This window comes from Clavelina lepadiformis, chromosome 8 (assembly GCF_947623445.1).
Source record: "Clavelina lepadiformis chromosome 8, kaClaLepa1.1, whole genome shotgun sequence".
NCBI lineage: Eukaryota > Metazoa > Chordata > Ascidiacea > Aplousobranchia > Clavelinidae > Clavelina > Clavelina lepadiformis.
In genome coordinates, this window is record NC_135247.1 from 3,033,369 (window position 1) to 3,049,293 (window position 15,925).

The 15,925-nt window shown below is 35.9% G+C and overlaps 2 protein-coding genes across 2 annotated transcripts; one reads left to right on the forward strand and one right to left on the reverse strand.

Moving 5' to 3' along the window:
* Positions 1 to 72: 72 nt before the first annotated feature.
* Positions 73 to 3,638, forward strand: LOC143469128 (GDP-mannose 4,6 dehydratase-like). Its single transcript, XM_076966702.1, has 6 exons — positions 73 to 232; positions 435 to 829; positions 917 to 1,139; positions 2,065 to 2,158; positions 2,310 to 2,424; positions 2,619 to 3,638. Exons 1-6 carry the CDS (start codon positions 76 to 78, stop codon positions 2,820 to 2,822), a joined length of 1,188 nt encoding a protein of 395 aa, XP_076822817.1. The 5' UTR covers positions 73 to 75; the 3' UTR covers positions 2,823 to 3,638.
* Positions 3,639 to 4,383: 745 nt separating this feature from the next.
* On the reverse strand, positions 4,384 to 14,648 carry LOC143468699 (uncharacterized). Its single transcript, XM_076966052.1, has 18 exons — positions 14,426 to 14,648; positions 14,002 to 14,086; positions 13,815 to 13,837; positions 13,098 to 13,235; positions 12,810 to 12,925; positions 12,363 to 12,657; positions 11,910 to 11,988; positions 11,690 to 11,768; positions 11,388 to 11,495; positions 9,321 to 9,447; positions 8,514 to 8,773; positions 8,274 to 8,359; positions 7,842 to 7,964; positions 7,652 to 7,753; positions 7,325 to 7,494; positions 6,960 to 7,122; positions 6,263 to 6,862; positions 4,384 to 5,733 (listed from the first exon to the last, which is right to left on the reverse strand). Exons 1-18 carry the CDS (start codon positions 14,543 to 14,545, stop codon positions 5,309 to 5,311), a joined length of 3,099 nt encoding a protein of 1,032 aa, XP_076822167.1. The 5' UTR covers positions 14,546 to 14,648; the 3' UTR covers positions 4,384 to 5,308.
* Between the last annotated feature and the right edge of the window lie 1,277 nt (positions 14,649 to 15,925).

Consider the following 15,925-nt stretch of genomic DNA (forward strand, 5'->3'; position numbering starts at 1 on the left):
CTATTGTGTTGGTAGAATAGTTTCTTTATATATGTAAGTCTACCCACGATCAATATTTATTATACGCCCTAGCCTATGACAATTGTCATGCTACATTACAGGAAAATAATATTTTTCAATCGTAAACCAAGTTATTTGAGTCATACATTATACATAATGTCATCTGATAAAACTGAAGAACAAGTTAATGGAGTGGAGAAAGAAGCTAACAAAAAAATTGCCTTAATCACTGGTGAGTAGAAACAGTGAGTTATTGTTTTAATTTTTTGTATCAATTGTAGGAAAAATTAACAAAAAAATCTTCAGCTAGATGTCTGCATAATTATGTAGTCCTACTGTATATAATATATATGGTTTCGATTTATCAAAAATACTTGCCATATATATAAATAATAGTTCATATATTAAGTTGCTTGATGAAAAACTTTTCGTAGGTATAACCGGCCAAGATGGTTCATACCTTGCTGAACTACTTTTGGACAAAGGTTACGAAGTCCATGGCATCATTCGGCGAGCAAGCCAAATTAACACTGGACGCATTGAACACCTTTACGCTGATCGAGCAACTCACAAAGAAGGCCGAATGATATTGCACTATGGGGACCTGACAGACAGCAGTTGCTTGGTGAAGATTATTCATCAAGTTAAACCATATGAAATTTACAACTTGGGAGCCCAGAGCCATGTCAAGGTCTCCTTCGATTTGGCAGAGTACACAGCGGACGTTGATGGTGTCGGAACACTGCGGTTGTTGGATGCCATTCGAACATGTGGTATGGCTGATAGAATCCGATTTTACCAAGCGTCTACCAGTGAGATGTTTGGCAAGGTAGGATGAGCAACGATTTCCAAAGTAGTTTTAGTCATGTTTTCCATTTTTAATTGCTCGAGTAATATATCACAACACTCTTCTCAGGTCCTAGAGATCCCACAAAAAGAAACGACACCATTTTACCCACGTTCTCCATACGCAGCTGCCAAGGTCTATGCCTATTGGATCGTGGTTAACTACAGAGAAGCTTATGGCATCCACGCGAGCAACGGCATACTTTTCAATCACGAAAGTCCAAGAAGAGGCTACAACTTCGTGACAAGAAAAGTTACCAGGAGTGTGGCAAAGATACATTTAGGACTACAAGGTATTTAAAAAACTTCCACGTTTAAAAATGCTGACTTCCAACCCTATCTTCATAATTTAAAATACTGTATTCTATTATCATACACGCCGCACCACCGCGGCGGTGTATTGTATTTTGTATTTTTAGCCCTATTTGTTCTATTTCTTTAAAAGAATTGCTGAGTTACCTTCTTTTTGGATTTATGAATTTTTTTGTTTATTCGGTTATGGGCTGCATCATTTCCTGTTTTATATCAAGAAGAATAAGACAGCGATCAACTGATTAATTATTATTATCATCCAGGCCAATGTAATTATCTTATAAGTTATAACTATAAGGTTGATCTCTACAAACGGCTCTTTTGCGGTTGTCACGTGCCAATGTAAATATCGAATGACCCAATCGTTTCCTATCGATTTCTAGAACAATCGTTTGAAAAGCCCGAAACGGAAGACCCCTTCCTCATGCAGGAGATAAAACCAGTAACGATCAGTCAAATGTGTTTTAAACACGTAATAGCTGTTTTTGTGTCACATTCTAAAGTCTAAACCGAATGAAAGGTTGAGAATGGCAGTTAGACAGAATCATCTCTAAACTACGTATTTTGGCAAGTGTTCGTCGTTTATACATTACTTGCCATTTCACAAACGACTTCTTTAAACCACAAGCGTCGTGAAAAAATACCTGTTTATCATTGAAAATTGATTAGAATTTCAAAAGCTTAAATTTTTGGTGTAGCATAGCGAGAACCGAACCTCAACATAGCATAGCTTTTAAACTAATATTGAAATTAGCTGGCAAATACACAACATAAAAGCTCTTATTTGCCCAGTCAGAACCGTCCGTCGACGCTGCGATGTGTCCTAAGCAAACAACGATCAATTATTTTAAGCCAACGGTTACACTTAACCAAATTTGTTCAACGTGCTTAGTTTCCTTTTTGTAGAAACCTTGACCTTAGGAAGTCTGGATTCGAAACGTGACTGGGGTCATGCTCGTGATTACGTCGAGGGAATGTGGAGAATCCTTCAACACGACGAGTAAGTCAAAATAACCTTAGCATTTCTTTTAAAAACTGGCTTTTCATCAATTGTTTCAGTCGGATGCGCTCGACTGTGTAAATACGAAAGGTCCGGTTTGTCCACTTCAGTGCGTATATTTACGCTTGACTTAAATTATATATTTTCACAGACCCGGTGACTATGTTCTTGCCACAAACGAAACACACAGCGTCAGAGAGTTCGTGGAAAAGGCATTTAATCACATAGGAGTCACGATTGAATGGAGGGGCCAAGGCGTGGAAGAGGTGAGTGAAAATGTGGTGCGACAAGTTGATTTCCTCTCTTGTGTTATTGTCAAAACAATTAAATGAAGTTACTGCTCTGAATGTCTTAAATTTAATGCTCCGTTTAATTAGAAGAGCAGCGTCAACGGCGGTAGCGCCATTTCATAATCTAGTTATCAAAAGCCATCTCATTATTTGCTGCATATTATTTTCAGTGTGGCTACGATAGCGCTACAGGTGCGAAAAGAATTGCAATAAGCGAGAAGTACTACCGACCAACTGAGGTTGATTTTCTACTCGGCGACTACTCGAAAGCAAAGAAATTACTGGGATGGGAGCCACAGGTGAAGTTCAATGAACTCGTTCGCGAAATGGTCGACGCCGATATCGAATTAATGAAGAAGAACCACAATGCTTAAAGACATTGCCAAGTTAGTTATAGTGGGAAAACATTCACTTATTTCGGTGTTGCGACGAAATAAATACACATTTATTATTCTTGTTTTGTTGGATTACCAAAATTGTAGCCAATGGTGTGACCCGATATGCTCTTGCATCTTATGCAAAACTAATTTTGGTTCGCCCTGTACATACGATATATTTACTTGCTATCCGTTAAAAATGATTTATAGAATGATGTTTTCTTTCGGAGCATATTTAACTGTTTTCTTCTTCAACAAGTGGTTTTATCTCCGTTATCCTAAATCGCTGCGATGTGCACTGATGCTCGAAACAATTGGTGCCTAATTTTAATGTTTTCGTCTCATCGATGAAGCCCTGCTGCTTTCTACACGTAGATTAATTATATACCGGCGTCTTGAAACCTGTAGAATGTTTAATTACCACAGGCATATTTTTTCCTATTAGAGCCACGCTGGTCCTTTTTGCAGTATAATGACCGGTGAGAGATTTGTAGCTGTCGAAGTTACCTACCTTACGCTTGTTTTTTTTCTGTGTGTTATGAGCAGTTGCGGGCCAAGTTGTATTTTTGGCCGTTTTTACATGTGGCGTGTCTCAAATTTATTATCTCTCATTATAACCCAACTATTGGTGTATATTTTAACATTTTCTATCCGCAAAAGAAGTTGCACTACCCATGTTCCTATATTTTCCGGGGCGTTTTGACTCGCAACGCGGTAAAATCTGCTGCAAATGACCCGTTTTCAATTTGAGCTGTGTCGCTTAATATGTTTTGCCTGTGTAGCTTTCAAATAAAACTTACGGTTACCATATTACTTCTTAAGTGGAATCGTGCATGTTTATTGTGTAGGAACCGGCGTCAACCTACATGTACATTATCATTTCTTTTGCATTAAAATGAACTGCTGCATTGTCGAACCAGTTTAAACGTAAAATCATATTTATTTAAAACTAACATCGAATGTAGAATCCATTTTATACGCCTGGAGGCTATTCCTATGTGGCATCGTTCGGATGCAGAATTACCGGTCCGGTTGGGTTTTGTGTACAAATTTCAACGTGGCAAAAACGTAACAGACCGCCGTGACACCTGAGTTTAAAATTAGAATCGTTGCTCGACGTTGCCTGAAAGCCTTTTTCTCGCTTCGTTGCATACCAATGTCACACCACGATACGCGCCTGACTTGCTACCAAAGCAGTGAGTCCATTATGGCAACAATCAAACTCAGCATCCTACTACATTACAGCAACAACGCTGTACGAATTAATTGAAACGCTGCAAAAAATACACCGCACTTGCAATTTGTGTATTTATGAAATGTCATTCAATTGGCATCGATTCTAGCAATGTTTTGCGTGTTTCAGCAATTTCTAGATCCTTATGCTAAATAGCGTTTATTTTTGACATCGAAAGTCACGTTAACCAGGAACAGAAACTGATGCTGATATCTAATATCATCAATATCTTGTATCTATCTGATAATATCTTCAAATATCTAACCTACTTCTAATTGTCTCGAATTTCTTTCTTTCCTTACAATGCGAAAATGAGACGAGTGGTTTTACAAGTGGATGGTTTTTTTGCTCCATAGTTCCACACACGATGCAAAGCAAAACGTGTTACATTGTTAATTTAGCCAGTGTGGAAATCTACTTCTACATTTACGTAGTAATACTGTGAATTAAAACCGAGAACAATTTCAACTGTCAAATATTTCACGCACACAACACTTAGCACATCTCGCATTATACAAGCGCACATCTGCAAACACATCGATAATATCACACGTCACAATACCAATACGCAGTCCACCAAGCATTTGATGACTCCAGACTCAAAATAGAAAATCAGAATAAAAAGAGAAATAAATTTACAAAAATACAGTAGGTGTAGCTACAGCCGTAACAATCACAAAACACAGAAGTGGCAGACAAACGCGGTTTGGTCGACAAATATGTCCTTGCCAAACATACACATGTTTATAAGGGGAGTACTGTTTTATATACACAAGCTTTCTGGCCACCTGCTGCAAATACTCTTAGGAGTGAAATAACGAAAATCCACCAGTAATTTAAGGTGTCGTGATGCTTTCAAGCTAAATTATAACAATGTAATTATTCTTCATCCAGACAACAGTAAAAGAAATGTCGCAATCAACTTATTAATCAAAGTTACCACGTTTTACAACACGGCAAACACACGTTTCGTAGTAGCACATAACCATAGTTTAAATCATTGGCATGGCTGCCAGCATTATGTTTCATCATCCGCTAATACCGTCACAAACCGGATAACCAGGAAACTAAAAGCGCAGAGAACAAAGGCAGGGGTTCAAATACAAATACGTACTTTGAAAATCTATTCACAGTTTGCGCTGTGCTCTAGTTGCCTGCTGCCAATCAAGTGCCTTGCATGATAAAACGCTACGAATAAAAAAAAAAATTAAACAAAACCTTGGAACTGCTTGATTGAGAGTACTGGGATTTAAACCATAAAACCACCCTGCATTTGTGCACCGCCTTGATTGCGGCTCATGCCCCGGTCATTGGATCGATGGACGAGAGCGTGGACCACCTTGCTGACATCGCCTTGAAATTCGCCGAGGAGGTCGTTGTTTAAGTCAATGTCCATGAATCCCATCTCAATTAACTGCTCCATAGGAGAAAGGTTCTCCTGCTCTCGTGGTGTAGCTGGTCGTTGGATGTGGTCTGTGGGCACTGATAACTGTGGATCAGGATACCCTGGTGGCACGAAAACCTCAGTTGGCGAACGTGGAGTTGTTGTATCTTCCGGAGCAAGACTAAATTCGTCTTCTTCCTCTTCCGCCTCTACTTCAGCATCTCTTTCTGGAGGATAAAGTATCCGTGGTGATTCCTCATCCTGGTTTGGCTCTTCAGGATCTGTTATGGCTGTCAGATGTAAAATATTTTAAGAAGAGGAAGTTTTAACATTAGGTTTAAATGCAGTTTTCATCTCAATACACTTGTTTACTGAGAAATTTTCTTCCTTTGCATTTTCAGAAAACAGCAACACTACAACATACGAAATATTAGAAGTGACATGAAAATCATTTTTATCAGTTTCAAGTTGAGCCAGCATGGCACAGAGTGATTCCGATTTGCCCTAGAGCTTTTTCTGCTTTGTCAGGCGAGGTTTTTTCTCAATATACCAGTGATCAAATGTAGAATAACCGGTTGGTTGGATAATTTTAAATTATTAGGTTTAGATGTTTCACTATTAAATATTAATATACCAATCCAGTAGAATTAAGGGTCGGGCTGAATTTTTCAAGTATTTAAGGCTTCACGTTATATGATGTTATAACATATGTATTTCAATGTACTTATTGCACTGTAAATAATACATATATTCTGACATGCCTATTACAATTATAGAGTCTTATAATCAATTTTTTTCCTAATAACTAACTACTACTACCATTAGAAGTCATGGCTGCATCCCATGGCTGATTTGATTGAAGTTGTTCGGATGGTTTCGGTTGCGCAACAGATTTGCGTGGTTGAGGAGAAGGACTGCTCGTCTCTCTCGCCTCAGTCTTCGTCCATGGTTTATCGGCATCCAGCACCCCTCGAGGAAGAGGAATCGGGGTTTGGACCCATGTCTGCTCGGGTGATGCGACTATTTGTTTTGGAACCGTGTAACCATAAGAGTAATCGTCAACGGCACACGGCTTATCCATGTCCAGGACTGATTGTGGGACGGGCAGAGGCGCATGCTGAACAACTTGCTTCGTTAATTGGAGTGGCCTATCTAGTTCCAACACCGATTGAGGAACCGGGCTTGGCTTCACCTCCAAAGAACTCGTTTGCGGTGCTTCTTGTTCACCCTCATCCTTGTTGATGGGATTACTAAGATTCAAATTTTGGGATTCAAGAGAGGGTTTGGATGTGGATGCTGCTTGAACCTGCGGTTCTGATGAGAGAACAACCGCATCCTCACTGGGTTTAACCCCTTCTATGCTATTTCCGACAGAAAGCAACGTTGTGGTTGTTGACGTCAGACTCGCTATTTTCTCTTCTACAAAAAGAATGTTTTTAGAGGTAACTCTATGATCTCACTGACAACATCTGAGACCAACGACGTGACCATGGCAACGTAACATAAATATCAATACCTTCTTCACCTTCCTCTTCATCTGACTCGTGGAGAGGTCTTGAAACATCAAAACACTCCGGGAGGGGGATCACTTCGAAATCGCTGTTCACATCACTTGATTCACCTTCTCCATCTGAAGATCTATCATCAGCAATTTCCTCATGTTCTTCTTCTTCTTGCTCCTAATTAAAAATAGAAATATACAAAATGATGAATTTTTCACTTGAAGCACTTCTTACCACTTTGCAATCACTACCATAATAACACATTTCTTTGCATAAATTATAACACAGACTGTGCAGGTACAAAGCAAACAAGATAGTGTTAAAATATGTTATCCCTTGCTGGAGATTTGGTCCAAATTGAGAATGATGTAATGATCACCTCATTTGGTGGACTTGCTTGCTCAGACCCAAGTGATTCTGGTATCTCGTGCATGGATTCAAAATCTGACAGAACTTCAGTATCGGCAAGATGTTCTGTTTTTTCATCTTTTTGTTCGTCTTTTACCCCTAAACTCTTAACTTTCTCAGTTTGGTGCATAGATTCAGTGTCTATTGAGCAAAGCAGGTATTGTTGGCCTGAAAGTGTGTGTTGCCAGCCTAACTTTATATGTTACTAAATTACATCACTTTCGCTTCACTTAATCACTTTTCGTTGACACAACAGCTATTTACAAAAAATACACAAGACGAGTGAAAAAAACGCTACCTAGTTGTCTGTCTTCTTTGAGTGAAGCTTCTTGAGAAGAGGGACCCAAGTAACTGAAGTTCTGGTCATCGTGTGGTGATAACGGTGGTAGTTTGTGACAATCTAACATGATGAGATAATTTCAATACAAAGAGTGTTTGTTAACGAAAGTATAAATCGGTGGTTTACAGTTTTATTGCTAAATTAATACCTCCGATTGCTGTCATTTCAAATGAGAGCATGTTTGTAAAGTTGTCGTCTTCCTGATTCTCGTGATTGTGTTTCACTTCTTGTGGTGGATGGCACGAGAATTTTCTACTAATATGGGAGTAATCTAAATAAAACAGTTATTTGTTATATATATGTTACATAATTACTACAAAATACCTATTTTAACGAATTATATAATTCTCTTATGTGTTGCTGTGTTTCATCTGTTAGTTTATTTGATCATACAGTCAATCAACTTTCTTTAGTATAACCGTAATTCTCAATTGGAACCCTTTTGTTCATCAAGGGATGAAATGCAGCTGAATAGAAAAAAAAACTGGAAAGATTTTGGGTTTATTATTTCTGCGCCCTTTGTAGACATAACTTTTCTTAAAAATTTCTATTCTATGGATGCTTGTTATATTCCTGGTACCTTGTTCAGATTCAGAAGCATCATAAGACATCGACGGAATAGATGGCAGGTTGTCCTTTGTGACCACATTCACTGTACACCATATTCTATTATAACACATGAGATTTTTAAGAGATAAATATTTGTATAAAAAATCGAAGCACTATGTCTGACATTGCCAAATAAGCATAGTGAAAAAATCTTTGATGAATTAAGCTCATAATTGAGAAACACAAAATACGTCAAGAGAAAAGCAGTTACCTTGGACCGAAACGACGACCAGAACGAGATAATCTCCATGACGACGTGTAAGCGCATGGGTGACTTGGAGCAAAGTGACTCACTGCTATCACAGCAGTTTCACTGTTGTTAACATTTGGCAATGGAACACTTTGTTTCTCTGGACCCCATTTTCTTTTGACTAGATCAACTTCAGCTGGCTGGATCTTTCCTCCATCCTCAGAAGTAGAGGGATCAACCGGAGTACCATCGGAAGGAGGACGTTCCTCAAGGAGTTCCAGCTGCAAAAATGACAAGAGAGGCGTGATCAGTCACAAAAACATACATCATAATATGCATTGTTGATGGTGGCAGAACTAGATATCTCGAGAACTCTTATTTCCATGTAAATAAAAAGGCAATAAAACACGCGTTGCACCTAACAAGTTAACTTTTATTTGTTAATAGTTAATAAATTAAGGTTATTACATTCTTCTATAGTCTTTATTGTAAAATATATTAAAACGGTAACGTTATAGACATTTAAAACTGGGTATGGTGCAATGAACTACTTTTAACACTATATGACTCGATTTAAATATGATTGGTCATGTCACGTTCTTTTGTTTTGACAACAATAGGGAAAGAAGAGACACTTGGCCTTTCACTGCAATAATAACACACATACATGCGATGACTTTTTTACTTTGAGCTCAGCTGGTCAATACATGAGCTGATTCAAAAAGGTATGATTCATAAGGTGTTGTCAAGCCATGCATTTCGAAATGGAAAAATAGTTTGGATAAGCTGTTGTGATAGTAGGTAAACAAGCTAATAACATATATGCACCTGTATCGTATGGTCCCAGGCTTCTGTACCCTCATTTTTAAGCACCCAGTACTTGACAAAATGTTGTCCGGTTTCAATACAGCTTCCATCCAGAAGATTCTCACATATAAAGCTGGCAGCATATTTTCTAACAAAAAAGACAAAATGTAACATTGTCAATTTTTGGAAAAATATAATACGACTTACGAAGATGAATGATTAGATTAATCAAGCCAAAACAAATGAACAACAGGGACTAATGGTATTTGTGTGAAAGTTTTGGTGTATCCTTGTCATAGTTAAGATTAAGTACAATCAATTTAGAAAAATTTAAGAACATCATTTGAACAGAATACCAGAGAAAAGACAAAACCGTGTTTTTTTTCATCCTAACATAATATGTTACATTTGTATGGACTTGGATTCAAGAAACAGTTTATGATTTGTAAAAGCAAACAGAACATAAGTCAAGGAACAAATGGTAAAAAGTTAAATATTAACCCAAATAATAAAATAGTTAAATATTAATCCAGTCAAAATGTGAACGTTACATTTGCGAGATCTTAATTAATCTGCACCATTATGAATAACCAACGAACACTGCAAGTAGCAATGTACATCATTATATCTGCAAATGTTTGGCCCAGTGCTTCTCAACCAGGAGTCTGAGAAGCCTTGTTTGGAGTCGGTGAAAACCTTTTATTTTGTAAGATTAAACAACACGTCCATCCTATAATACTTTTATTGTGCTCTTTAAATTTACTCAAGTTGTACTGGCTGGACATTAAGTTTCTTGTTTTTTGTTTGTTTTTTTTATAACCTCAGAAGCAGTACATCATATGGTATCATAAGCTTAATCCTCAGACTGAAGACAGTCTTACAATGCAAAAATTTGCGTAATGTAAATCCGACAATGATTCCTCATCGTTCAAGTCCCGGCTACCACTGGTGCAAGTTCCGATAGACACAAACATTATTTGTTTGTTTTTTAACTTTTATAGAGTATTGCTTGAATTTGGAACTGTCCATGTCACTGAACAGAGCAAGTGTCATCAATGCCTTGCCCAAGAGCATTACAATGACAGCTTCCCTAGTATTGAGCTTAGACCGCTTTATTGCAAGTCGAGCACTCTAACCACTTCGGTACCAAGTCAACTTGCACCTGGAAGCAAACTTTAAAATTAAATTTATTTTAAAAAACAAACACTAGTCCTTCCCTGGAAGAAAAAAGTCTGCAAAGGCAAAAAGATTGAACACCACTCTGATTCAATAGCCAATGAATCAAAAACGTCACATGCCCCATAAGAAAATATCAGAGCATTTCAATATTTTGGAGCACTAGAGATATGTTTAAAAATAAATATCATTTTAATTATCACATCAATAAAAATGAAGGTAAATATGCTATCCTAAACCGTACAATTATTGGTTCAGTGATATCACGTATCACATGATACATAATCATGGATTTATCATGTGATGTGAGCATGATTATGACTAATCTACAGGCAAAAACAGTAGTCTATAATAGGTCAGATATGTCTTTCAGGAATAAATGGTAAGTTTCAAATCACACACATATCAACTATCTAAATAATAATTTATGTGTGTATGTATAGCTGTATATGTAGGAATACACCTTAAAGCCTGTTTTGTAATAAACTGTTTATCATGAACTGGCTATTCATAACACAGGATAACTTACGAAATTGAATGCAATGCCAACCCCAAAATAGATTGAGCTCCAAATATAGAGATATTTGTCATTGCTTTAATAAAATTACCCAAACGTTTTCAGAATTTGATTCGTTTTTATCATGATCGTAACTTTTAATATTTCAAAATAATTTTGGTCATGTTAATCATGTTAGTTGTGTACTATTTAAACATTAACAAAGCAAGTAAACAAATAAAAGCAATCTAATTGTGATGAATCAAGTCATACAAAATGTCTGCTGCCTATGTTAGAGAGTTTAACTGCGACACTACACTGTTGGCGAATATTATGATGTAACATTGAAAGAGCTGTTGACGTGAGACTAAAAAACAAGACCACTGCTCCTGTTGACTAATGAAAACATGATATACCTTGATTGTCTTGTCGGGCTTTTGACAACAGCTGCTTTTGATAGAGCACTTTCGGCTTTTAGTTGTTTCTTCAGTTGTTGTGCTGCTTTCATTTCCCGTTTCAATTCCCTAAACCATATGGTGTAAAATACACACGATTACAATAAAAATAAAACGTGCAATGTTGTGCAAATTTGTTTTTTAATTTATAAAATTAACTCAAAAAATATGTCTGCAATACATTCACATTCATTTAATGGAATGGTAACATGCTTTTAATCAATGGTGATATTGACTTCACCATATGTTACACGTTAGCTTACTTTATTTCACTTTTGATTGCTCTAGGCGATCTTGGGACATATTGTGAACATTCACCTTTTGAAGCATCTTTCTGAACACCTTTGTAAATTCAACACATTTGATAAATAAAAAGTTTTCTTCTATTTTTTAAAGCTATAACTATAACTTTTATAACACCACAATTGTCCACACCACCACAATGAGATTTATGGTAAACGTTTAGTCCACAAAGTGTCATACCTTTGTTTTGTAATTTGTAACTGGTTGTAATTTCTTCACGCAGTGCAGATATTTCGTGAGAAATTGCTTTCCTCACCTCCTTTAAAACAACATTATTGTATTGATTTAAGCACTAAACCAAGAAAAACATGTTTTTAACCACAGTGTTTTCATTCACAATAAATTTTGCCCCGTCTCCGTTTAATTAATTTCAGAGCCAAGTTTGGGGATATCGTGCTCACTGCTGCTTTGGGTTGGTGATTAAAGGTTTTTCCAACCAGGATTTACCACATAATATCTTTTAGTTTTAATTCGAATAAGAAGAAGACATTTTCTTTTTCAGTCTGCCCAACATAACAGATATATTAAAAGCACTGGCACATGCTTTTCTAACCTCGCATTTTAAAGCAAACAATATAATAAATACACATCTGATCATATCATATTTATATGTCAGAGTATGAAAAAACATACCTCCTTAATAGTCTTTACAAAGTCTTTCGCGTTTTCATTGTCTTCTTTCTCATTTTCCCTTTGATCTTTGAAAGATGATGAGATTGGAAGCTTGACAGTAAGCTCATCTGCATCACTAATCTCACTCGTTGAAACTGAAATCTCAGGTGTTTCCAACACAGTCTTAACAACAGTTTCAGATTCAAGCGGCAAGTATGGAACCGAGTATAATTGCGATTGATCCAGCGGTGCATCCTGCTCTTTGCTTTCAAGATTATCGGCTGAAATTGCATTTGCAAATGGATCTTCTTCAAGACTGTGAAACAGTAAAAGACAAAAAATTAACTAAGGACATAGTAAGATATGCTTTACATAAAACAATTTAAATAAACTATCGCAACAACTTATCAATCTCATTGAGAAAATTACCCTGATTGTAAATTAAAAGTAGATTTCATTGCGATTTACCTTACGGCATCATCATTAACGGAAGCGGATCGAATGTTTCTCCCAATTTCCTGAACTGCCGACTTTACAAGGTTTGAAGCCCAATCTAAACTCGTGGACATGGATGCTCGAGCATTCTGAAAAGACAAATAGCCTAGCATGAGGTGGTAATATAGGTTTAATAAATCATAAGTCAAAAATATACAGCGGCTGGTTAACAAGGAAGAGTATGCAACTCCAAAACAAGATAATATTCCAAGTAGATAAACTGAACTTATCTGAATTGCAATATCTATGTTCAATACTTACTTCGAGATTATCATGTAGTCTTGTTGGTGTTTGCTGTGTGGTCTTGGTTGCTTTTTCTACCTTCTTCGAAGAAACTAACGGGGCTGTACCTGGTTTTCGCATTTGTACATGAAGAACGTCATTATTCTTTCGACAGATCTTTGACACAAAACAACTTGTTAAAGTCTGGTGTAAAAAGCCAAGGTCGAACTTGCTTATATGTAGTTATGTTATATATTGATGATTACATTTAAAAATTTTGTGATTTCTTCAAAAATTATATATAATTTAATTCAAATAAAAAACAAATTTATATCAGAACACAAAACCCATTAGTTATTTAAATCTAGAAAAAAATAACAAGAGGAGGGAGAAATGGTAAATGAATAAAAAATATGGAAAAAATTGTGAAAAAATTTTGAAGGCGAATCTGTCGAATGACTGATCCCATGATCACTTAAAACTATTGAGCAAAGCAATCAAACCAGGACAGTTTTGAAAAAGTAACCTGCCTTAACCATATGTTTACAACTCACATGTAGCTCTAGTTTTATTCAAAACTAGTATTTCCTATGTAAAACAAAATTCCACATAGTTCCGAAGCCAAGAAAAATGAGCAATGTATAAGAAAAATCACAAGTACAAGCAATGTACAAGAAAAAATCACAAGTTTAAACATGCCATTAAAGATTAAAGTTAGAATCAAACAAAACACAAAATGTTAAAAATGAAACTCACCTTTAAGGCTTCATCAAATCCTTCTGTAAAGAAAAAAAATCAATATTTGAAAGTCAGAAAAAAAGTTGCAGGTGTATTTAACAAACAATATAGCTTAACATTCTTGCTGTGATTTTCAAACGAATTCTTCTACAAAAATATCATCTCAATAAAACTTCACACATTACAATGAAAAGCAACAGCTAACCTTGTGAATCAAGTGCTATGTAATCCTCATCTTCATCGGTATATGTGAAAAGAGGAGCTTCTTCATGACCATACTTCACTTGAAGCTAAATGTATATAAATATACATTAAACATTCTGCACTAAAAGAATTATTGTCTTTTGTGGTAGACAATTTATAAGGATATGCTTAGCTGAACTATAATTAGTTACCACAGTAGATATATACATAAACGTTCACAGCAAACAAACCGAAAAATTTACAATCATGCAGTCGATTTGACTCAAAGTCTCTATTATATACTTTAAACAAAATTAAGCAACATAATGCAGAATTAAAATGAAATTTAAAAAAAATGTATAAACTTTACAGTGAAGATTTCTACATAGATCATAGATTTATGATATCCAATTGTCCATACTGAAGCATAAAAATACATAATGTACCATAACAGCCAAATCTTCCCATTTGGTGTCGTACATCAACTGCAAAATATCCATATCTCCTTCACTGTCAACCACCAAAACATAAATGTTTGCCACTGAACCTTCTTGATTTGACTCCATGTTGGTCAATTAGGTAAGAGAATATACTTGCACAGATTACAAACAAAACATTTGTTTATTTGTGTAAAACTATTTCTTCTTTTCACTAAAAAAGTGCAATCACCGAAGCAGTAGTTAGTTATAAAGTAGTAAAATATGTCAAAATCTAAAAAGTAATTGTTTGAAATGTCTAAGTTTACTGTGGTGAGAAAAAGCAAAGGTTTATCTCCCAGTCAGGAGACACTAAACCTGAAAGGGCTGGATTTAACAAAATTGTTTCTTTATGTTTTTCTGAAAACAAAAATTTAAAAAATCACAGGCAATGCAACAGCAAAATATATTTAAATATGGCAAATACAAGGACTGAAGTCGACTATATTGAAAAAGGCTGAAAGCAACTACAATATAATAAATAGGGCAAAAAATTAACTCTAGGACAAAGAACGTTAAGATTGGATATGGTTGAACTTGAACACGAGTATATTAAATTAGACTAAAAATGACCATAGTACATAAAGGTGAAAAGCCAGATTAGAAAGGACAGAAAATACGTTGAATAGGGCTTAAAACAACAAGATTGGATAAGTCTGAAAACAAGGGTTAGGCTGGAAAAGCTAAGATTAGAAAGGGTTGGAAATGAGCATTTATTAAGCTATCACAAAGTATAGTATAGACCAAACACTGCAAATGGTGAGATTAAGTTGGGCTGAAAAGGATGAATGATATTAAAAAAGGTTAAAAATGACCATAATTTTAAGTTGGGATGATGATCAGCAAGATTTGATATAGCTGAAAATAAGAAGATTGATTGAGTGTCAGATTTGAAAATGATGAAACTGAATACATATGGTCTAGGACTGAAAAAATGAGATTTGAGAAGGGTAAAATAAATAAGGTTGAAAATAATCAGGTTCAATGTGACAAAGTGTGTCGCGCACTTAGTTGCATAAAATTGGTTAATTTTGAATTTCAAAAAAACTTAGGGAAACACTGTCCTCAACTTTAACCTTTTTGTCAGGTTCCCCCAGATGCTACTAACACCCAGACTGGAAAGTGTGGCAGTTTTTGAAGAGACTTTGTGTAATGATCGGAGACAAAAACTTTGGCCAGTTGGAGAGACGGCATGCGTTGAAACCTAAGATCTTTGTTTATTTTTGTTATACTTTGGGGTAACGACAGTATTGCACCCACGCGTAATTCCACCAATCCTATTCCAGCAAGGTATCAAATATAGAAATAGACTATAGACTGTCGTGTTATTTTATTGTTTTCTTAAACGCAAGGCAAGCATCCAAGTTTTCTTTATCGACAAAAAGATACAAAACCAGATATCCCAGTTTTTCATGAATCAGTCTTTACATAATATCTTTAGAACTTGTCGGTTTCGCTGAAATCGAATTA

Excerpts from the sequence above, each read along its gene's own strand:
- LOC143468699 (XM_076966052.1), bottom strand. The coding sequence starts at position 14,545 with ATGGAGTCAAATCAAGAAGGTTCAGTGGCAAACATTTATGTTTTGGTG. Across the intron at positions 8,360-8,513 it reads GGTCGTCGTTTCGGTCCAAG|AATATGGTGTACAGTGAATG; the intron begins GTAACTGCTTTT and ends GTGTTATAATAG. Across the intron at positions 7,495-7,651 it reads CAAAGAAGACAGACAACTAG|ACACTGAATCTATGCACCAA; the intron begins GTAGCGTTTTTT and ends TTTGCTCAATAG.
- LOC143469128 (XM_076966702.1), top strand. The coding sequence starts at position 76 with ATGACAATTGTCATGCTACATTACAGGAAAATAATATTTTTCAATCGT. Across the intron at positions 233-434 it reads AAAAATTGCCTTAATCACTG|GTATAACCGGCCAAGATGGT; the intron begins GTGAGTAGAAAC and ends AACTTTTCGTAG. Across the intron at positions 830-916 it reads CCAGTGAGATGTTTGGCAAG|GTCCTAGAGATCCCACAAAA; the intron begins GTAGGATGAGCA and ends CACTCTTCTCAG.